This window comes from Temnothorax americanus, unplaced genomic scaffold (assembly GCF_048541705.1).
Source record: "Temnothorax americanus isolate GAGA-0224 unplaced genomic scaffold, ASM4854170v1 Scaffold13, whole genome shotgun sequence".
NCBI classification, from domain to species: Eukaryota; Metazoa; Arthropoda; class Insecta; order Hymenoptera; family Formicidae; genus Temnothorax; species Temnothorax americanus.
This window is the reverse complement of record NW_027509264.1, coordinates 3,136,641-3,152,579: the sequence shown is the minus strand read 5'-3', so window position 1 is coordinate 3,152,579 and position 15,939 is coordinate 3,136,641. Positions and strand designations below refer to the sequence as shown.

The following is a 15,939-nucleotide window of genomic DNA, read 5'->3' as shown; positions in this document are numbered from 1 at the left end:
TCACGACATGAACCCCATGTAAAAAAGTAGCACACACGAAACGCGATTGCATAATACGAAGAGAAACGTGCTCTTTATATTTCTTCGAAACATGCATGATAATAATTAAAATATTCGTGCTTGAAAAAAAAAAATAACTTTTCGGACAATTGAAGATAACGAGTTGTGCTTGAGATTAATTATAAGATTATTATGTCCTACTTAGTCTGTTCCTATTGTCGCTAATAATTTACGGAATTAAAATTAAAGGATACCGAAAGGAGGTGAACTTTGGAAACGTCCTCAGATTTTTAAGATTTATAAAATTGACCTCACAGAAATTAATTTTTTTAACTTTTATTTCTTTACAAAAGATTATTTTCAGAAAATGTTCATTAACGTGAAAACAGACCATTTCTTGACTTATACTCACAAAATCACTTTATAAATTATTTCATGTATAATAGTCTTCTAATGTAATAAGAAAAAGAGAGAAGAGAAAGCAGGATTATAAAAATAAATTTTTATAACTTGCAAGTTATAAAAAACAAAAAGGATATATTTCTAAAATATCTAAATATTTCTATTTCAAAAACTTCAGAAATATTAAACATGTATTTTCACACCTTCGTTGAGATTTTTAAAACACTCAATCAAAAGTAATTCGCAACCGCGAAAATGTGACTTTTTGGAAGAATTATTTGTACCTCGTGCTTCGTGAAGAATTGCGAAGGCCGAAATCTCAACAAAAGTTTACAACCATAATGAAAGAAGATGAGAAACAAGAAAAAAAATCCTACTGATAAAATAACGAAAGAAAAACGGTCGGCAAACACCTGAGGGTGCAATTGCGTTACTTATCGTCGGTGCACTTTGGCAAGTTATTGTAACTAATTGCGAGTTATCGTAATTAAGAGCTTACTTTATGTGAAGCGGCGATGGAACGCGCGGGCACACTCGACCGCGGCCGGCATGTGACTATCGCCACCGCGTTCTCCATCGGGGAAGGAACTGCTTCGCAGTTAATATCGACCACCCCCGGCCGTCCTCCCACCTTGGCGAGAATCGTCTTATACTTTGCAGCGAACCGTAGCGTTGCAAGTGCCTTGACAGAGGTACATACCGGGAGAAATAAATCATCGTCAAAGTATCCTCGCGCGAAAAGATAGGGACGAGCCGTGAAGAATGTTTTTTTTTTCTTTTTCACGTTCCAGTGAATCGTTTTTCATTCCACGGTGCGTAAAATAATATCAATCGGATGGAAAATAAATGTAGAAACGATCTCGAATTGCGACAATAGTTTATCATGACGTTTTCGGCGTTATTTTGGAAATTAGGTTTGAAGGTAACACGTTGCACAACACGTGCGTCGTTACCTTCAAACATAATTTCCAGCACATGTTTAGCTGCCAAAGCTCTGACGAGCTATATCCGTTTGTCCAATATTTGCAATGCGTCGATCTTGCTTTACCGAGTTTCATCAATCGCTTCATTATTCAATCCCAAGTCAAGTTTCTTCTCTTTCGAATGAGGGGAACGTCCTTACTCTTGGATAAATTTCTCTTCCCATCGATCCGAATGTCATCCCATCATTATCCGTTGTAAGGAACGATTAACGGAAGAAAATATTTATCTCGATTGTGGCTGCGTATACGCGGAGGATGAAGGATTCATGCATGGCGCTCGTAGTGATAGAAGCTAACGAATGTATGCCAATGAATGCGCGGGACGCGGCACGCGATATTCATGAAATTGAACACGGACAATTTCGAAATTCCATCACGGGGAAATCCCAGCAGTTATACGCTTCCGGACGCGATTAAAGAAGAGATTTCGAGCGAACGAAGTTTCAGCGACGAATGCAGAAACGGAGCGGAGCGCGACGGTTGCCGGTTGATCGATTTCGCCTTTAATGCCTGTGGCATTTGTATCGCGAGTCTTATCGAGCTCATTTGCTATTAGCGGTACACCCGCATACAACGCCGCGATTCACAATCCTGCAGATTTTACCGTTTTTCTCGGAAAACAAGCCGTCTTACGGTGACGAGGAAATGCATACCTTCCTTACGATCGATTCGATATTAGAGCTCCTGATTACGTTTCTGGAGTTCCTAATTATTGAATAGTGTGTTCAGATATAATTACAAAACCTATCATTAGTATTCTCAGAGTTAAAAAGTAAAACAAGGATAATAAGGGAAAATATATCCGAGATATAAGGAACGTAACGATTCTTTACTTTCCATCCGCAAACATCGCGTGAACGTGCGAAAATGTATTGCGACTAACGGAATTAATTACCCACATTTCTCTTCTTTCGCTCGGGATGAAAAATATGTTTACAGTACACGATATATAACATAAATAAAACATTTCAAAAAGGTGGATGTCTTCACGCAGCGGGAAGTTTCGCCAGCGTGTCTGCGTATTGAAATTCCGCACTGTTCTCATAGTCGCACATGTCCAGAGCGATGACGCAGCTCTCGCGGACAACTCTTTTACTATCGTCAAGATATTTGTTCAATATCTCGTAGCACTCGGGAGTGGCGATGGAACCTAAGGCTTCCGCACACTCGTGCCTGACCATCTCGTTCTCCTCCGTATCTTCCAGCGACGTTTGCAATCCCGGCACGGAAACCTCGTCCTGAAGCTGTCCCAGGACAAACGCTATCTCGTGCTTGAACAGAGCGCTACCGGCCTTCAAACCTTTTTGCAAAAATGGCACTCGGTTAGTTGGTTACTCGATATTAATATTTTTAAGACTTTTAAATGAATATAATTACCTTCGGTAAGGGCGAGAACGCTCTCCGTGGTGCCCAAGTTTCTCAGCGAGAACATCGCTCTGTATCTGTCAAACAGTGACTCGCCTTCGTCCAGCAAAATACCCTTCAAGACACTCACATCTGTCGTTTCCGCCGGTGGCGCAGGATCGACGGTCGAATATGCGTTCTTTTGCAAGTTCTTCGCATCGCCGTTGGATTCTAACCATCTCAATCGGTTTAGGGCCAACTCGCATGTTTCCGCTACTTCGGGCACAGGATCTTTGCGGTACTTTTCCAACAGCGGGATTACGCTTGAATCGCCGATAGCACCCAGTGCTTCTCCTGGCGAAGGATAGATTCTTTAGTCTTTTCATTTCTTTTGCAGATCGCCAAAGGTCGGGCGAGACCTTTGCTCTCCTACACGCTAAACACATACCAGCTTCGTGACGTACCATCGGCTCCTGCGACAGATCTTCTAGGACACTCGTTAAGATACTAATGGCTGCAGGATCCCGCATCTGACCCAGGCAGTACGCGAGCTCGTGCTTCAACAACGCCGACGGATCCTCGAAGCACGCGTGGATCTGACCTATCGCCGTTACACCGCCGATGTTCTTCAGAGTAAATAGGGCACGGAATCTCTCCTTCAAAGGCCTGGCAGAGTCATTTAAAACTCCGCCTATATTTATAATGTCACTTTCACTGGCTTGAACCATTTTTAAATGTAATTCAGGCGTCGAATGTTAAATATTAAAACCCCAAACGTAAATGAGAAGTAAAATTCCGGATATCTTGGACCTGTAAAAATACATAAAGATGTAAACTTGTAATTAAAAATAAAAATTTAAACATGTAATTATAAATATATTTAAAAAATGTACAATCACAGAGAGATTATTATCAGAATTTTTACCAATTTAACTGAAACTTTCAATTTGTTTATCGGTTGTTTATCAGTTTTTATGGGCTAAACAAATGTGATTAAAGTATTAATAACTGCACCCATCTCAACTCAATGCGGTAATTTTTTAGTTTTAGGTTAACGAACCATATGACGAAACCATAGTATATAGAAACAATAGATGTGCACTCTTGATTTTTGTAACTGTTCGTAACGCAGTGGGAAGATAAAAATCTCTTTTTAATGAGTTTCAGAATACAATCTGAGGAAAAATGTGTGGTGTGGATGCCACTTTTTAAAAGTTTTGGAACGCGGTCAGCTGATTAAAAATCAAACACCGACGAGACTGTCAAACATTCGGAGGACATTCATCGGAGTGAAAAGTGAAAGAGAAGGCATTCTTGATGATTTCCAAACGTTACAATATTGCATAATTATCCGAACAACTCTTTGATCTTGTATTAAAATTCTCATGATAATTCTTGTGATCTTTTGACGTCACAATTGTACGTCAGAGTGCGGTGTATCGGTAAATAAAATTGCCCGTTGATGCACAAGTGACCCGCTTGCAACAAAATTGAATTGCATCTTTTTAGAGGCATGGAGCCGCAAGAGATTAACAGTGTCGCTTTAAACGCAAGTGCAATATTGAGAGCATGTGCCTCGACGAGTAACGAAGGTATACGTAGACCTATTGGTATGCTAGATCGCACCGAAATTAGACACTGGATGCTGCACCTTTGTTTTCAAGTGTTTTGATGATTTCTCTCTGTATCCCCCCCCCCCCCATCTAATGCCGTTAGCACAATTTTCGCTCCGCTAAGTTTTGAGCCACGTTGATAACTGGTGTATCAAATATATAGAGAAGCCTGGCGATAAGCCGAGCAATAACTGCATTGGAATGGGTCGAGTTTGTGTGTCGCGATCGCCGCTTGAAAGTCCGCGGACGGTAGTAATAATGGATACTTTGAATTTAGCCGAAAGATTGCGAAACCTCCAGGAAGATAAGCACTCCAAGTTAACGATCGGGGCGTTCTTCGAATTTATGAGAACCGCGTATCAAGTTAACGACAATTGCGAAGGTCTGGCAACGATACTGAGCGCCAACAGCGAAATCGACTGGCAGGAGTTGGCGAAGATCAATTTAGATCTGGAAACTCGCGAGGGTAATAAAGCAACCAATGACACCTGCAGTCCCAATACTCGAGAACAGCGAAACAAGAGCAACGATCCCGTACAAGCGTTACTGACACAAGCGATAAGTAATAAGGAAGCGAGTCTGTGTATGTCGGAGACCGCGATAAGCTCGCAGTCTTCCGTGATATCTTGTAACAGCAATATTTCTGACGCGTGCAATAACAGCAGCTCTACGAAGGAATCTACCAGCGTGGAAAACTCTTCTGATAAACATCCAAAGATAGGAGATAGTGTTAAAGAAACAAATCGGTTGTCGTGCGATCAAGTCGAGAATGAAAAAGGGAAGGTATCGCAGACTAAAGCCCATTCGGAGGAGAGCGAACATGGTTTAGCGAAGGTCATGAAGGAGAATCTGAGAGATATTTTGCACGAGGGACTACTGGACTCTGTTTTGCCGTATATGCTCCCAAAATCTGCCTTATCGCTGCCTGTCATTAAGAAGTCCCCTGCTGTCGCGGATGTTAAAAAGAGTTCTTCTCTGAATAACGTGATTGAAAGTAAAGTCTCGACTCATAAGGAAAGAGACAAAGAAAAGAATAAGACAAACAAGAAATCGTCGGAGTAAGTGTCTTTTAGCTGCAATTACATTTTTTTTGCCATATAAAACTAAAAATATTTTCAATAAATGAATTAATTCTTTACATTAATTTTGTTTAACGATATCCAGTTGTATTATTTCTTTACATTTATTGCAGGAGTGAAGTGGAAATTCATGTATGCGACGAGGATAAAAATATCAGAAAGAACTTTCGATGCCCGCAAAAGCTTCTCATACAAAAAATGTGTTACTTTGCTGATGTCACAGCGGGACAGAAACTCGACGAGATCGACATATCCGTGCATTGCGACGTGGTTATTTTCGACTGGCTCATGAGATGGGTTAAGAAGGATGTCATAAAGAAGTCGGAATGGCCAGTTTTAGAGGCGAATAACGTTATTCCAATTATGGTGTCCGCTTGTTTTCTGCAAATGGAACCGCTTTTGGAAAATTGCTTTCAGTATTGTCACGACAATATGTCAGATATCTTGAAAACGTCAACAATCTTAACATGTCTAGACGACAATCTTCTTACGAGGCACGTTTTATATTGTTGTAGCTTTGATCGTATCTCGCGCGATACCACCGTGCCAGTAACAAATGATCGTGTGTTAAAGTCATCCTTTTCCCGTTTTTATCCGTAGATTGGTTGAATTATTTACTAACGAGGACGTTGAAATGCTAAAAGACAAGAAAGATAAAATTCAGAGCCGTTTGTTCTGCAAATTAATCATGTGTCTAGTGGAGGCTACTCCGGATAACAAAAAGGGACACTACAGCTCATTGGCTACGATGTTTAGATGTGGAAAATGTTGCAAGAATGTTATACAATCGATTTCCGATTTCGTGCCTTGCGTTCCGAGCGCGATGAAAATCGATAGCAAGGGAACTGTTCGTAGCAAGCATGTCAGGTACGCGCGATCCACATGCGTTTTTATAACATAAAAATATTATTACGTGTGAAAGTTATGTAAAAAAATTTACTTTGCAGAGATTTGACTTGGACATTGAACGATTATGTCGTCGCCTTGCGATCGGAGTTGCGCTCTTGGCGCAAAGTGTACTGGAGATTGTGGGGAGATTGCCATTTCTTGGTCTGTCAACAGTGCAACGTATATTTCCCGATACATCAGATTGGTTGGTGCTGTTATCATCCGGAATCCGCGCAATTCTTCGTAAACGAGCAGCAAAGGCCTATGCCCTTCCCGCTGGGAAGATACCCGTGTTGCAGTCAACCTGCCTACAGATTTGAAGCTTTACCAAATCAAGGCGGATGTAGATACAAGGTTGATTATTAGCATCGTGTACCTCTTGTAATTACGTTATATAAAATAAAATGAAAATATAGCTTGTGTGTAAAGATTTTTCTTTTCTTTTAGAAGCACATACCAGATGTAAGAGACGAGAAGGAGTTAAATATGTTAAATATCCTGACAGCACACAGAGAAGTCATAACTTTGGAAGCACCCCAGCTCTTTTTCCCAGAAAAAATCACACGGCTGGTAACGCGCGATCCATCTCTTCGTCCAGGCAAATTAGTGTGCAAGGATACAATGTGGTGGAACGGAATAGAGCTCGTGCCACAGAGACCGAGACTTGGTCTGCTCGGTAAATTGTCAATTTATCGCTTTCCTTCTCGTAGAAGGGTGAAATTCTATAACGCAGGAAAAAAACTTTCAAAAATAAACAGGAAAGATTTGGGGAGGTTCGGGACTTCGTCGATTGCTCCAAGCGCAAGATTCACAAAAGTCCTTACAGAAGCTTTATCGGCGGATTTCCATAACCACTGACGTTTCGTCTCCTACGTCCTCGCTTACAGACGAGGACGACGAAGATGACGGCGGGACGTACGAGGACAGCAGCGTAGACGACGAATCTTATTACAGCGAAGAATCCAATACGTTATGCGGATTAAAACCAATAGCTAGAGCAAAGCATCAGAATAGCCACAAGTAAGAAATCGCCTTGATGGAATAGGGAGTATCTTTGTGACGCGCAAAATGTTTATACGTGATTTTATCGTTTAGGAGTAACGGTAGGTGCTGGAGCGGGAATTTGAATGTAAGACACAATCAAGACAATCAGAGAGATTTTGAGGAAAGAGCCGCGGCGCAAATGACAGCTCTTCTGACAAAGAGAACGGTCACGGAGAACTTGCTTTCGAAATTTAATAACAAGCAACACGGCTGTAGGACTAAGCAGCCTGTTGGTATGTTTCTCATGCGTAATGTATTATACGATTATATTATATATCAAAATAAACAAGAAAGCACGTAAATACTTAGTACGTAAACAACACGCATCTGAAACAGGTGGAACGTATGTAAAACTAGAAGCTGAGTTTCGCGAACGGTTGGCCCAGTCTTGTAAATACAAAAACCCTCTGACAGGAAAGACTCGTATCAAATCAAGTAAATCTTGATTTGTACGTAGACATGGTTGAAGATTCGTCGAGAATATTGTTGAAAAAAATTCTTTCATTGTGATTTTATACAGGGAAAGAAATATACTGCCGTATAACCTCCACGCATCACTTAATAATTAAGTAAGAAATATAGGGTAAGAGTGATCTTAACTTCTTTTTCAATAAAAATGAAATTTATTAAGAAATTGGACAAATGATATATAAAAAGATAGAGCTGAGTAATTATATATTATAACATCGCGCGCTCGCTTGTCTGAATTTAACTAAAAATTTCGTATAAATAATTTGTAATTATTGTATATATTATTTGTGAATTGTCAATTATATAAATATATCTTTTTATATCTGTATATGTAATCTATTCTTGAGAATTCTGTGGGTTATTTTGATTGTTAATCATTAAATCACTTCTGTCTAACAGTTTGTTCAGCTCCATCTCTGTAAAAACTGTAAAAACAAGTAAAATAAGTAAAACAAGTAAAAACAAGTTTACATACTTCTGTTACATGGATTATGCACGATGGCAAGCATTTACCTTCCTTTTCAGATGTAACAACTTTGTAATCCTTAGACTCCATCAACGTCTTCAACTCGAGCAAAGTATCTTTAGTAAGAACTTTTGAGATAACCATTTTCTCCAAAATACGTTTAGTTTCAGCTCGCTTGATAATCGTCTCGTCAACTGTTCCTCTAGTGCACAGTCTGTAGACAACAATGGGTTTTATTTGCCCTATCCTATGGCATCGAGCCATGGCTTGTATGTCCACTTGTGGATTCTGTAAGCGTTAAAAAGCAAGCATGAATAAAGTACGGATATTAACAAGTGGAAGAAGTGTGGAAAATAATACTGATATTAACTCACCCAATCGCTGTCGTATATAATAACAGTATCGGCACCCATTAAGTTTAATCCAACCCCACCGGCTCTAGTTGATATAAGGAACAGGAACATATTCGGATCTTCATTAAAAGCAGTAATATTTTGTTTTCTTGTCTCAATATTAGTGTTGCCGTCTAATCTCACATAATTATAATCGCGTAACATAAGATAATCTTCAATCATATCCAAAATCATAGTCAATGTCGAAAACAGTAAAATTTTGTGACCCTGCGCTTTAAGTTTTGCCAGCATAGCATCCAATACTAAAAGTTTACCGGAGGATTTAATCAAATCGTCGTCGATTTTCGGTAAACCGGTCGAATCCAACGGGCAGTGAACCAAGTATGGATGATTTACAATCTTCCTATACATTGGAACTAGAAAATAAAAGAGAGAGAGAGCAACGAAATAACATATAATATATAAAACATGGATCGAAATTATGTGCGTATAAATGTTGCGTTAACGCAACAACACTCACATCTTGCGTTAAACTGAATGCGAACAAGAAATTCTCTATTACGTTCCGTAACATCGGTATATTGTTTCCATTTAGATAAGTGGTCCACGGGTTTCATTTTCCACTCGTCGTTATTTTCAATTTCTTGTAACGAAGAACTCGTTGATCCATTCACGGATGTGTTTCCGACAGATCCGTACTTGCTTCTCAAATAGGATTGTCTTTTCGGCCTTTCACCATTTACGGTCGATATAATTGGATCTGATACCTCGATTTTGCTCAGCATTTCTAAATCGTAATTCAATACCGCCTTGTACAAATCGTGTTGCAATTCCGTGAGCGGCGCATAAACAATTAACTCTTTCTTAGGAGGAATTTCTAGACAAACATCAGATTTTATCCGTCTTAACATAAATGGCTTCAAAATCTCGCGTAATGACGATAGCACACGTTTCTCTTCTTCCTGTTTCAAAAGTTTTTCGGTGCCGTGCTGATGCTGAAGTTCTTTAACATCGAACCACGACTCAAACGTTTCCAAATCATCAAAGATTTCTGGTAGTAGGAAATTCAAAAGGGACCATAGCTCGGATAAATTGTTCTGAAGTGGAGTTCCAGTTAGCAATAGTCTGTTCATGGATCGAAAAGATTTCAGTACCCTAAAAAAATAAATGCTGTACAATAATCTAAATTTTAAGAGCCAAGTAATACAAAAGCTTAAATAATTGATAGAGTCTCACTTTTTCATATCGTGTTAAAAACATCTACCAATTGAAAAATATTAATTATTGTACCAAAATTGTAATCAGTTTGGGAAATAATTTTTTAAAAGTAATAATTTTTTTTAAATTTAAAAAATTTTAATTTTTGAAATCATTAATTCGTCTTTAATTAACGCAATCAATTTTCAACAGCTACATACTTGATCAATTTGCAGTTATAATTTTTTATTCTATGTCCTTCATCTAATATGATGTATCTCCATTTGTGACCTCTAAGGTATGCATATTCCTTTAGCGGTACTTCATACGTAGTGATCACAACAGGCTGCGTCCTGCAATCTTTGACAGGGTGTGTACGCTCAATTTTTCGGCATACAGCTGCCCTTTCTTCTGGCGTGCCGTAGAATAAAACTACCGGTATCTCGGGAGCAAATCTTTCAAATTCCATCATCCAATTTGGTATGGTGGAGAGAGGCGCAATTATCAAGAAGGGCCCCGTTTGTTTCGTCTCAATAAGATGACACATCAAGGCTATCACTTGTATCGTTTTCCCAAGTCCCATTTCATCGGCCAAGATTCCACTCAGGCCATTTTTATGAAGCAGCTTCAACCATTCTAAGCCCGCGTGTTGATAATCGCGTAGCTCGCCATGAAAATATTTCGGTGTAACAGCGACGCTGTCGGCAGTCGCTTTTGGATCCGCTTCGGTGTTTGCGACGCTGTCGGCAGTCGCTTTCGGATTCGCTTCGGTGCCTGAATCTGCAGATAATTCCGCCTCTATCTCGTCATCGCTCAGAATCTTCCTTCCCCTTGCGGCCCTTCTTCCTCGTACCTTTCTCTTCATCTGTAAAAAATTTCATCAACTTTAAATTGCCTCTGTAATTAAGTGGTAATTGTATATCCAATATTATTCAAGAATCCCCAAATCTTGTTACCTCCGTAGATATATATTCTTGTATGTCATATTTTGCATTATCCCTATGACTTCTTTGCTTCTTTGCCGGCGGTGTATTTTCATCGTTAACGAGACGCCCCTTCCTCTTCTTGATCTTTTCCTTCTTACTTATGTCATCTTCAATCTTGTTTATCAGATAGGACGAATAAAATTTGCTCTTATTCAACAAGTGCATCAGTCGCTTATATCTCTGCTCACAGACTTCATTATTATACTCTTCTTCCTGCTTTTTAAGCTCAATATCACTATTATTTCGACGTCTCTTCAGCAGCTTCTTCTTCTCTTCTAATATTGGGCCGTTATTAAACTTGACATCAGTGGCTATCAATGTGTCTTACAAAAGAAAACAAAATATTTTAGACAACCGTCGCTAGGATAAATAATAAATATACCGATGTATCTTGGAAAAAGAAAACAAAGTCTCTACAGAGTCCTTTTTTTTTTCTTTTCTTAAATTCAAACACCACGCATCGATAATATATATTTATAAGATATTTTGAAATTTACAAATACATATATAAACAGAATATATAAATAATATATTATAAAATGTTCATCGTTTTTTGTTTTTTCATTGCCAATATAAAAATTGCGCGAATTTACCTGAGATTGTAACCGAACAGCTTCTCTCGCTTCCGGAATCAATCGCGTTTGAGTTATCGTCAACAAATTGGTCCTCGAATTGATCCATTGTTCCAACGCGACGATTTTAAACGAGATCAACGTTCGTTCTGGGGCGATGTGCTCACGATCGCGGATCGCGGTGGAAGTTCGGGTCAACAGGTGTGCACGAGGGTACCGAAGGCAGGAGAGGTGAAACGCTGTGCCCAACGACGTTCTCGGACGTCGCTGCAGGATCCCTTGCCTCGGGACAAACGAACGAAACCATTCGTATATCCCCGAGATCGAGATCAACAGCCAAACGTTAGACTAGACGTTGAACCCAGTTGAACCGGTCGCGGACTGAATTGCGCTGAGTTCTGAGTTACCGGTTACCGCCAAACAGAAGAATGACGACGAGAAGCAGGTGGGGAAACCGTTTGGCGCCAAAATGACACACAATCGGACTCTCTCTCGCGGTGATTTTTTTCTAGTTACTTCCAGATTCCAGATACTTCCTCACTTCCTCCCAGACAAAACTCAACTCCGCGAAGTCCTCGCGCGCGCGGATCACTTCGGACGGAATCCGCGAGAACTTCTCCCCCTAAAAAAAAAAAAATCTCAACCACCTACCAACCTACTACTTTTTTTTTTGTTCTCGCGGCGAGACATACTCTCATACACGTGACCTTTGGCTCAATAGACCAGTGCGCTGTCTACTAGGCCACGCTCGTCCTCGAGGCGAATGTAACACCGTTAAATTCAAGTGTGTCCGGTAGCAGTTCCTCTGACGATAAAAGTCCAAATAAGCAAGCCATACCCCTCCACCATTTCGTACATATAAAAGGATTTTGCGATCTATAAAGCCGTTTCAAAGAACGAGCTTTACGTGTCGCAGTGACGTCACGCGCGTTTCGAATTATCGACAATCGATTCCGCACAAATCGCAGCGCGTCGCCACTCTCGAATCTCGAATGCCTCTTCTTTCCTGGCGACTGCTGGCGACGACGTGAACGTGAGTTCCAAGTGTACGTTTGTCAGCATTTTAAGATTATTCCTCGCACGTCGGGCCGAATCGGTATATCTTTCCTCCATGTACGTCGAAAGTGGATAATAGACTTTAGTTTGCTGTTAAACTGCCGCCTCCAGCTCGGCCGATGAACGCGACGCGCCAGGTTTCAGCCGGTTGATCTCGCTCCAGCATCGAGCCACGTGTATTTCGCACGTTATGCATCGCGCGTTGAAATTCCTCTCACAACAATGTTTCCCGTCGACACAAATCGCGTTTTCCATCATATAAATTATCGTACAAGGCGTGAAATACAACGTTATCTCCCGTTAGACTCGTACGAAAAACGTGCAGGGATATTTAGGTTAGGTTGTTACACGCGGTGTAGATCTGCAAATGTGTGAAGCGTCGAAGACATTCGTTGCGTTGAGAAGAAGTATCTTTCTGTCTCAACAATCTTAATTTACAGTATTATAACATTTACCTAATTGTATTCGAAGTAAATTCAATCGATCGGTCGATACTCCGGAGATCACAAGTTTCTCTTTCACGTATTAGTGACAGTTTTACATCGGGAATATACAATCTTGTTCTTTTTATTACAGATTGACACATCGTCATGACTAACTCGAAGGGTTACAGGCGTGGCACGAGAGACTTGTTCTCCCGCAAGTTCCGCAAGCATGGCACCATCCCCCTGTCCACGTACATGAAGACCTACAAGGTCGGCGACATCGTGGATATTAAGGGAAACGGCGCTGTGCAGAAGGGTATGCCGTACAAGGTTTATCACGGCAAGACCGGCCGTGTGTTCAACGTGACGGCGCACGCTCTGGGAGTTATTGTGAACAAGAGGGTACGCGGACGCATCATCGCTAAGAGGATCAACGTTCGCATCGAGCACCTGAGCCACTCCAAGTGCAGGGACGACTTTCTCAAGCGCGTCAAGGAGAACGAGAGGCTCCGGAAGGAGGCGAAGAAGACGAACGTTTGCGTTCTACTGAAGAGACAGCCCGCCGAACCCTCCAAAGCTCACATCGTATCGGGACGAGAAGCGCCCATCTTGCTTGCGCCTGTTCCATATGAATTTATTGCTTAAAACGTTAAAATAAACTAAAATTTTCAAAGTAAAGGCGTGGCGTTTTTATTTTTGACGTTGCTATCACGTAAAGCGGTTTAAGAGTCGGTAACTGAATAAAATAATTGTTCTGAAGTGGAGTTCCAGTTAGCAATAGTCTGTTCATGGATCGAAAAGATTTCAGTACCCTAAAAAAATAAATGCTGTACAATAATCTAAATTTTAAGAGCCAAGTAATACAAAAGCTTAAATAATTGATAGTCTCACTTTTTCATATCGTGTTAAAAACATCTACCAATTGAAAAATATTAATTATTGTACCAAAATTGTAATCAGTTTGGGAAATAATTTTTTAAAAGTAATAATTTTTTTTAAATTTAAAAAATTTTAATTTTTGAAATCATTAATTCGTCTTTAATTAACGCAATCAATTTTCAACAGCTACATACTTGATCAATTTGCAGTTATAATTTTTTATTCTATGTCCTTCATCTAATATGATGTATCTCCATTTGTGACCTCTAAGGTATGCATATTCCTTTAGCGGTACTTCATACGTAGTGATCACAACAGGCTGCGTCCTGCAATCTTTGACAGGGTGTGTACGCTCAATTTTTCGGCATACAGCTGCCCTTTCTTCTGGCGTGCCGTAGAATAAAACTACCGGTATCTCGGGAGCAAATCTTTCAAATTCCATCATCCAATTTGGTATGGTGGAGAGAGGCGCAATTATCAAGAAGGGCCCCGTTTGTTTCGTCTCAATAAGATGACACATCAAGGCTATCACTTGTATCGTTTTCCCAAGTCCCATTTCATCGGCCAAGATTCCACTCAGGCCATTTTTATGAAGCAGCTTCAACCATTCTAAGCCCGCGTGTTGATAATCGCGTAGCTCGCCATGAAAATATTTCGGTGTAACAGCGACGCTGTCGGCAGTCGCTTTTGGATCCGCTTCGGTGTTTGCGACGCTGTCGGCAGTCGCTTTCGGATTCGCTTCGGTGCCTGAATCTGCAGATAATTCCGCCTCTATCTCGTCATCGCTCAGAATCTTCCTTCCCCTTGCGGCCCTTCTTCCTCGTACCTTTCTCTTCATCTGTAAAAAATTTCATCAACTTTAAATTGCCTCTGTAATTAAGTGGTAATTGTAAATCCAATATTATTCAAGAATCCAAATCTTGTTACCTCCGTAGATATATATTCTTGTATGTCATATTTTGCATTATCCCTATGACTTCTTTGCTTCTTTGCCGGCGGTGTATTTTCATCGTTAACGAGACGCCCCTTCCTCTTCTTGATCTTTTCCTTCTTACTTATGTCATCTTCAATCTTGTTTATCAGATAGGACGAATAAAATTTGCTCTTATTCAACAAGTGCATCAGTCGCTTATATCTCTGCTCACAGACTTCATTATTATACTCTTCTTCCTGCTTTTTAAGCTCAATATCACTATTATTTCGACGTCTCTTCAGCAGCTTCTTCTTCTCTTCTAATATTGGGCCGTTATTAAACTTGACATCAGTGGCTATCAATGTGTCTTACAAAAGAAAACAAAATATTTTAGACAACCGTCGCTAGGATAAATAATAAATATACCGATGTATCTTGGAAAAAGAAAACAAAGTCTCTACAGAGTCCTTTTTTTTTTCTTTTCTTAAATTCAAACACCACGCATCGATAATATATATTTATAAGATATTTTGAAATTTACAAATACATATATAAACAGAATATATAAATAATATATTATAAAATGTTCATCGTTTTTTGTTTTTTCATTGCCAATATAAAAATTGCGCGAATTTACCTGAGATTGTAACCGAACAGCTTCTCTCGCTTCCGGAATCAATCGCGTTTGAGTTATCGTCAACAAATTGGTCCTCGAATTGATCCATTGTTCCAACGCGACGATTTTAAACGAGATCAACGTTCGTTCTGGGGCGATGTGCTCACGATCGCGGATCGCGGTGGAAGTTCGGGTCAACAGGTGTGCACGAGGGTACCGAAGGCAGGAGAGGTGAAACGCTGTGCCCAACGACGTTCTCGGACGTCGCTGCAGGATCCCTTGCCTCGGGACAAACGAACGAAACCATTCGTATATCCCCGAGATCGAGATCAACAGCCAAACGTTAGACTAGACGTTGAACCCAGTTGAACCGGTCGCGGACTGAATTGCGCTGAGTTCTGAGTTACCGCCAAACAGAAGAATGACGACGAGAAGCAGGTGGGGAAACCGTTTGGCGCCAAAATGACACACAATCGGGCTCTCTCTCGCGGTGATTTTTCTCTAGTTACTTCCAGATACTTCCTCACTTCCTCCCGGACAAAATTCAACTCCGCGAAGTCCTCGCGCGCGCGGATCACTTCGGACGGAATCCGCGAGGCGACGCACGTGTCGCGGAACGACGATCGGTGGAGGGGGGGGGGGTCTCGATTCC

General features: G+C 40.5%; 5 protein-coding genes across 10 annotated transcripts; 2 read left to right on the top strand and 3 right to left on the bottom strand.

Annotated features, from left to right (window-relative positions):
• Positions 1–2,195: 2,195 nt before the first annotated feature.
• Nero (deoxyhypusine hydroxylase nero) lies at positions 2,196–3,457 on the bottom strand. The gene is made up of 3 exons (XM_077399738.1): positions 3,178–3,457; positions 2,763–3,083; positions 2,196–2,685 (listed from the first exon to the last, which is right to left on the bottom strand). The coding sequence occupies exons 1-3, from the start codon at positions 3,455–3,457 to the stop codon at positions 2,372–2,374; spliced, it is 915 nt and encodes a 304-aa protein (XP_077255864.1). The 3' UTR covers positions 2,196–2,371.
• A 471-nt stretch (positions 3,458–3,928) lies between these two features.
• LOC143893887 (SANT and BTB domain regulator of class switch recombination) lies at positions 3,929–8,479 on the top strand. Of its 4 annotated transcripts, none has more exons than XR_013255946.1 (10): positions 3,929–4,321; positions 4,620–5,400; positions 5,535–5,915; positions 6,022–6,288; positions 6,369–6,663; positions 6,757–6,985; positions 7,068–7,329; positions 7,405–7,586; positions 7,690–7,936; positions 8,350–8,479. XR_013255946.1 is itself a non-coding variant. In XM_077399723.1 (10 exons), exons 2-10 carry the CDS (start codon positions 4,243–4,245, stop codon positions 7,797–7,799), a joined length of 2,586 nt encoding a protein of 861 aa, XP_077255849.1. In that variant the 5' UTR covers positions 3,929–4,171; positions 4,239–4,242; the 3' UTR covers positions 7,800–8,289. The 4 variants fall into 4 exon arrangements, 3 of the variants coding, with proteins under 3 accessions (XP_077255849.1, XP_077255850.1, XP_077255848.1); XM_077399723.1 differs by lacking the exon at positions 8,350–8,479 and having other exon boundaries at positions 3,929–4,171; positions 4,239–4,321; positions 7,690–8,289; XM_077399724.1 differs by lacking the exon at positions 8,350–8,479 and having other exon boundaries at positions 3,929–4,171; positions 7,690–8,289.
• Positions 8,111–11,981, bottom strand: LOC143893888 (lymphoid-specific helicase-like). The gene is made up of 7 exons (XM_077399725.1): positions 11,420–11,981; positions 10,797–11,149; positions 10,062–10,705; positions 9,164–9,798; positions 8,665–9,059; positions 8,338–8,578; positions 8,111–8,249 (listed from the first exon to the last, which is right to left on the bottom strand). The coding sequence occupies exons 1-7, from the start codon at positions 11,505–11,507 to the stop codon at positions 8,161–8,163; spliced, it is 2,445 nt and encodes an 814-aa protein (XP_077255851.1). The 5' UTR covers positions 11,508–11,981; the 3' UTR covers positions 8,111–8,160.
• Positions 11,982–12,277: 296 nt separating this feature from the next.
• LOC143893902 (large ribosomal subunit protein eL21-like) lies at positions 12,278–13,557 on the top strand. 3 transcript variants are annotated; one of them, XM_077399752.1, is made up of 2 exons: positions 12,278–12,431; positions 13,031–13,557. In XM_077399752.1, exon 2 carries the CDS (start codon positions 13,045–13,047, stop codon positions 13,522–13,524), a length of 480 nt encoding a protein of 159 aa, XP_077255878.1. In that variant the 5' UTR covers positions 12,278–12,431; positions 13,031–13,044; the 3' UTR covers positions 13,525–13,557. The 3 variants fall into 3 exon arrangements, with proteins under 3 accessions (XP_077255878.1, XP_077255876.1, XP_077255879.1); XM_077399750.1 differs by having other exon boundaries at positions 12,288–12,444; XM_077399753.1 differs by having other exon boundaries at positions 12,377–12,511.
• Positions 13,233–15,784, bottom strand: LOC143893893 (lymphoid-specific helicase-like). The gene is made up of 4 exons (XM_077399732.1): positions 15,309–15,784; positions 14,686–15,038; positions 13,953–14,596; positions 13,233–13,691 (listed from the first exon to the last, which is right to left on the bottom strand). Exons 1-4 carry the CDS (start codon positions 15,394–15,396, stop codon positions 13,529–13,531), a joined length of 1,248 nt encoding a protein of 415 aa, XP_077255858.1. The 5' UTR covers positions 15,397–15,784; the 3' UTR covers positions 13,233–13,528.
• Between the last annotated feature and the right edge of the window lie 155 nt (positions 15,785–15,939).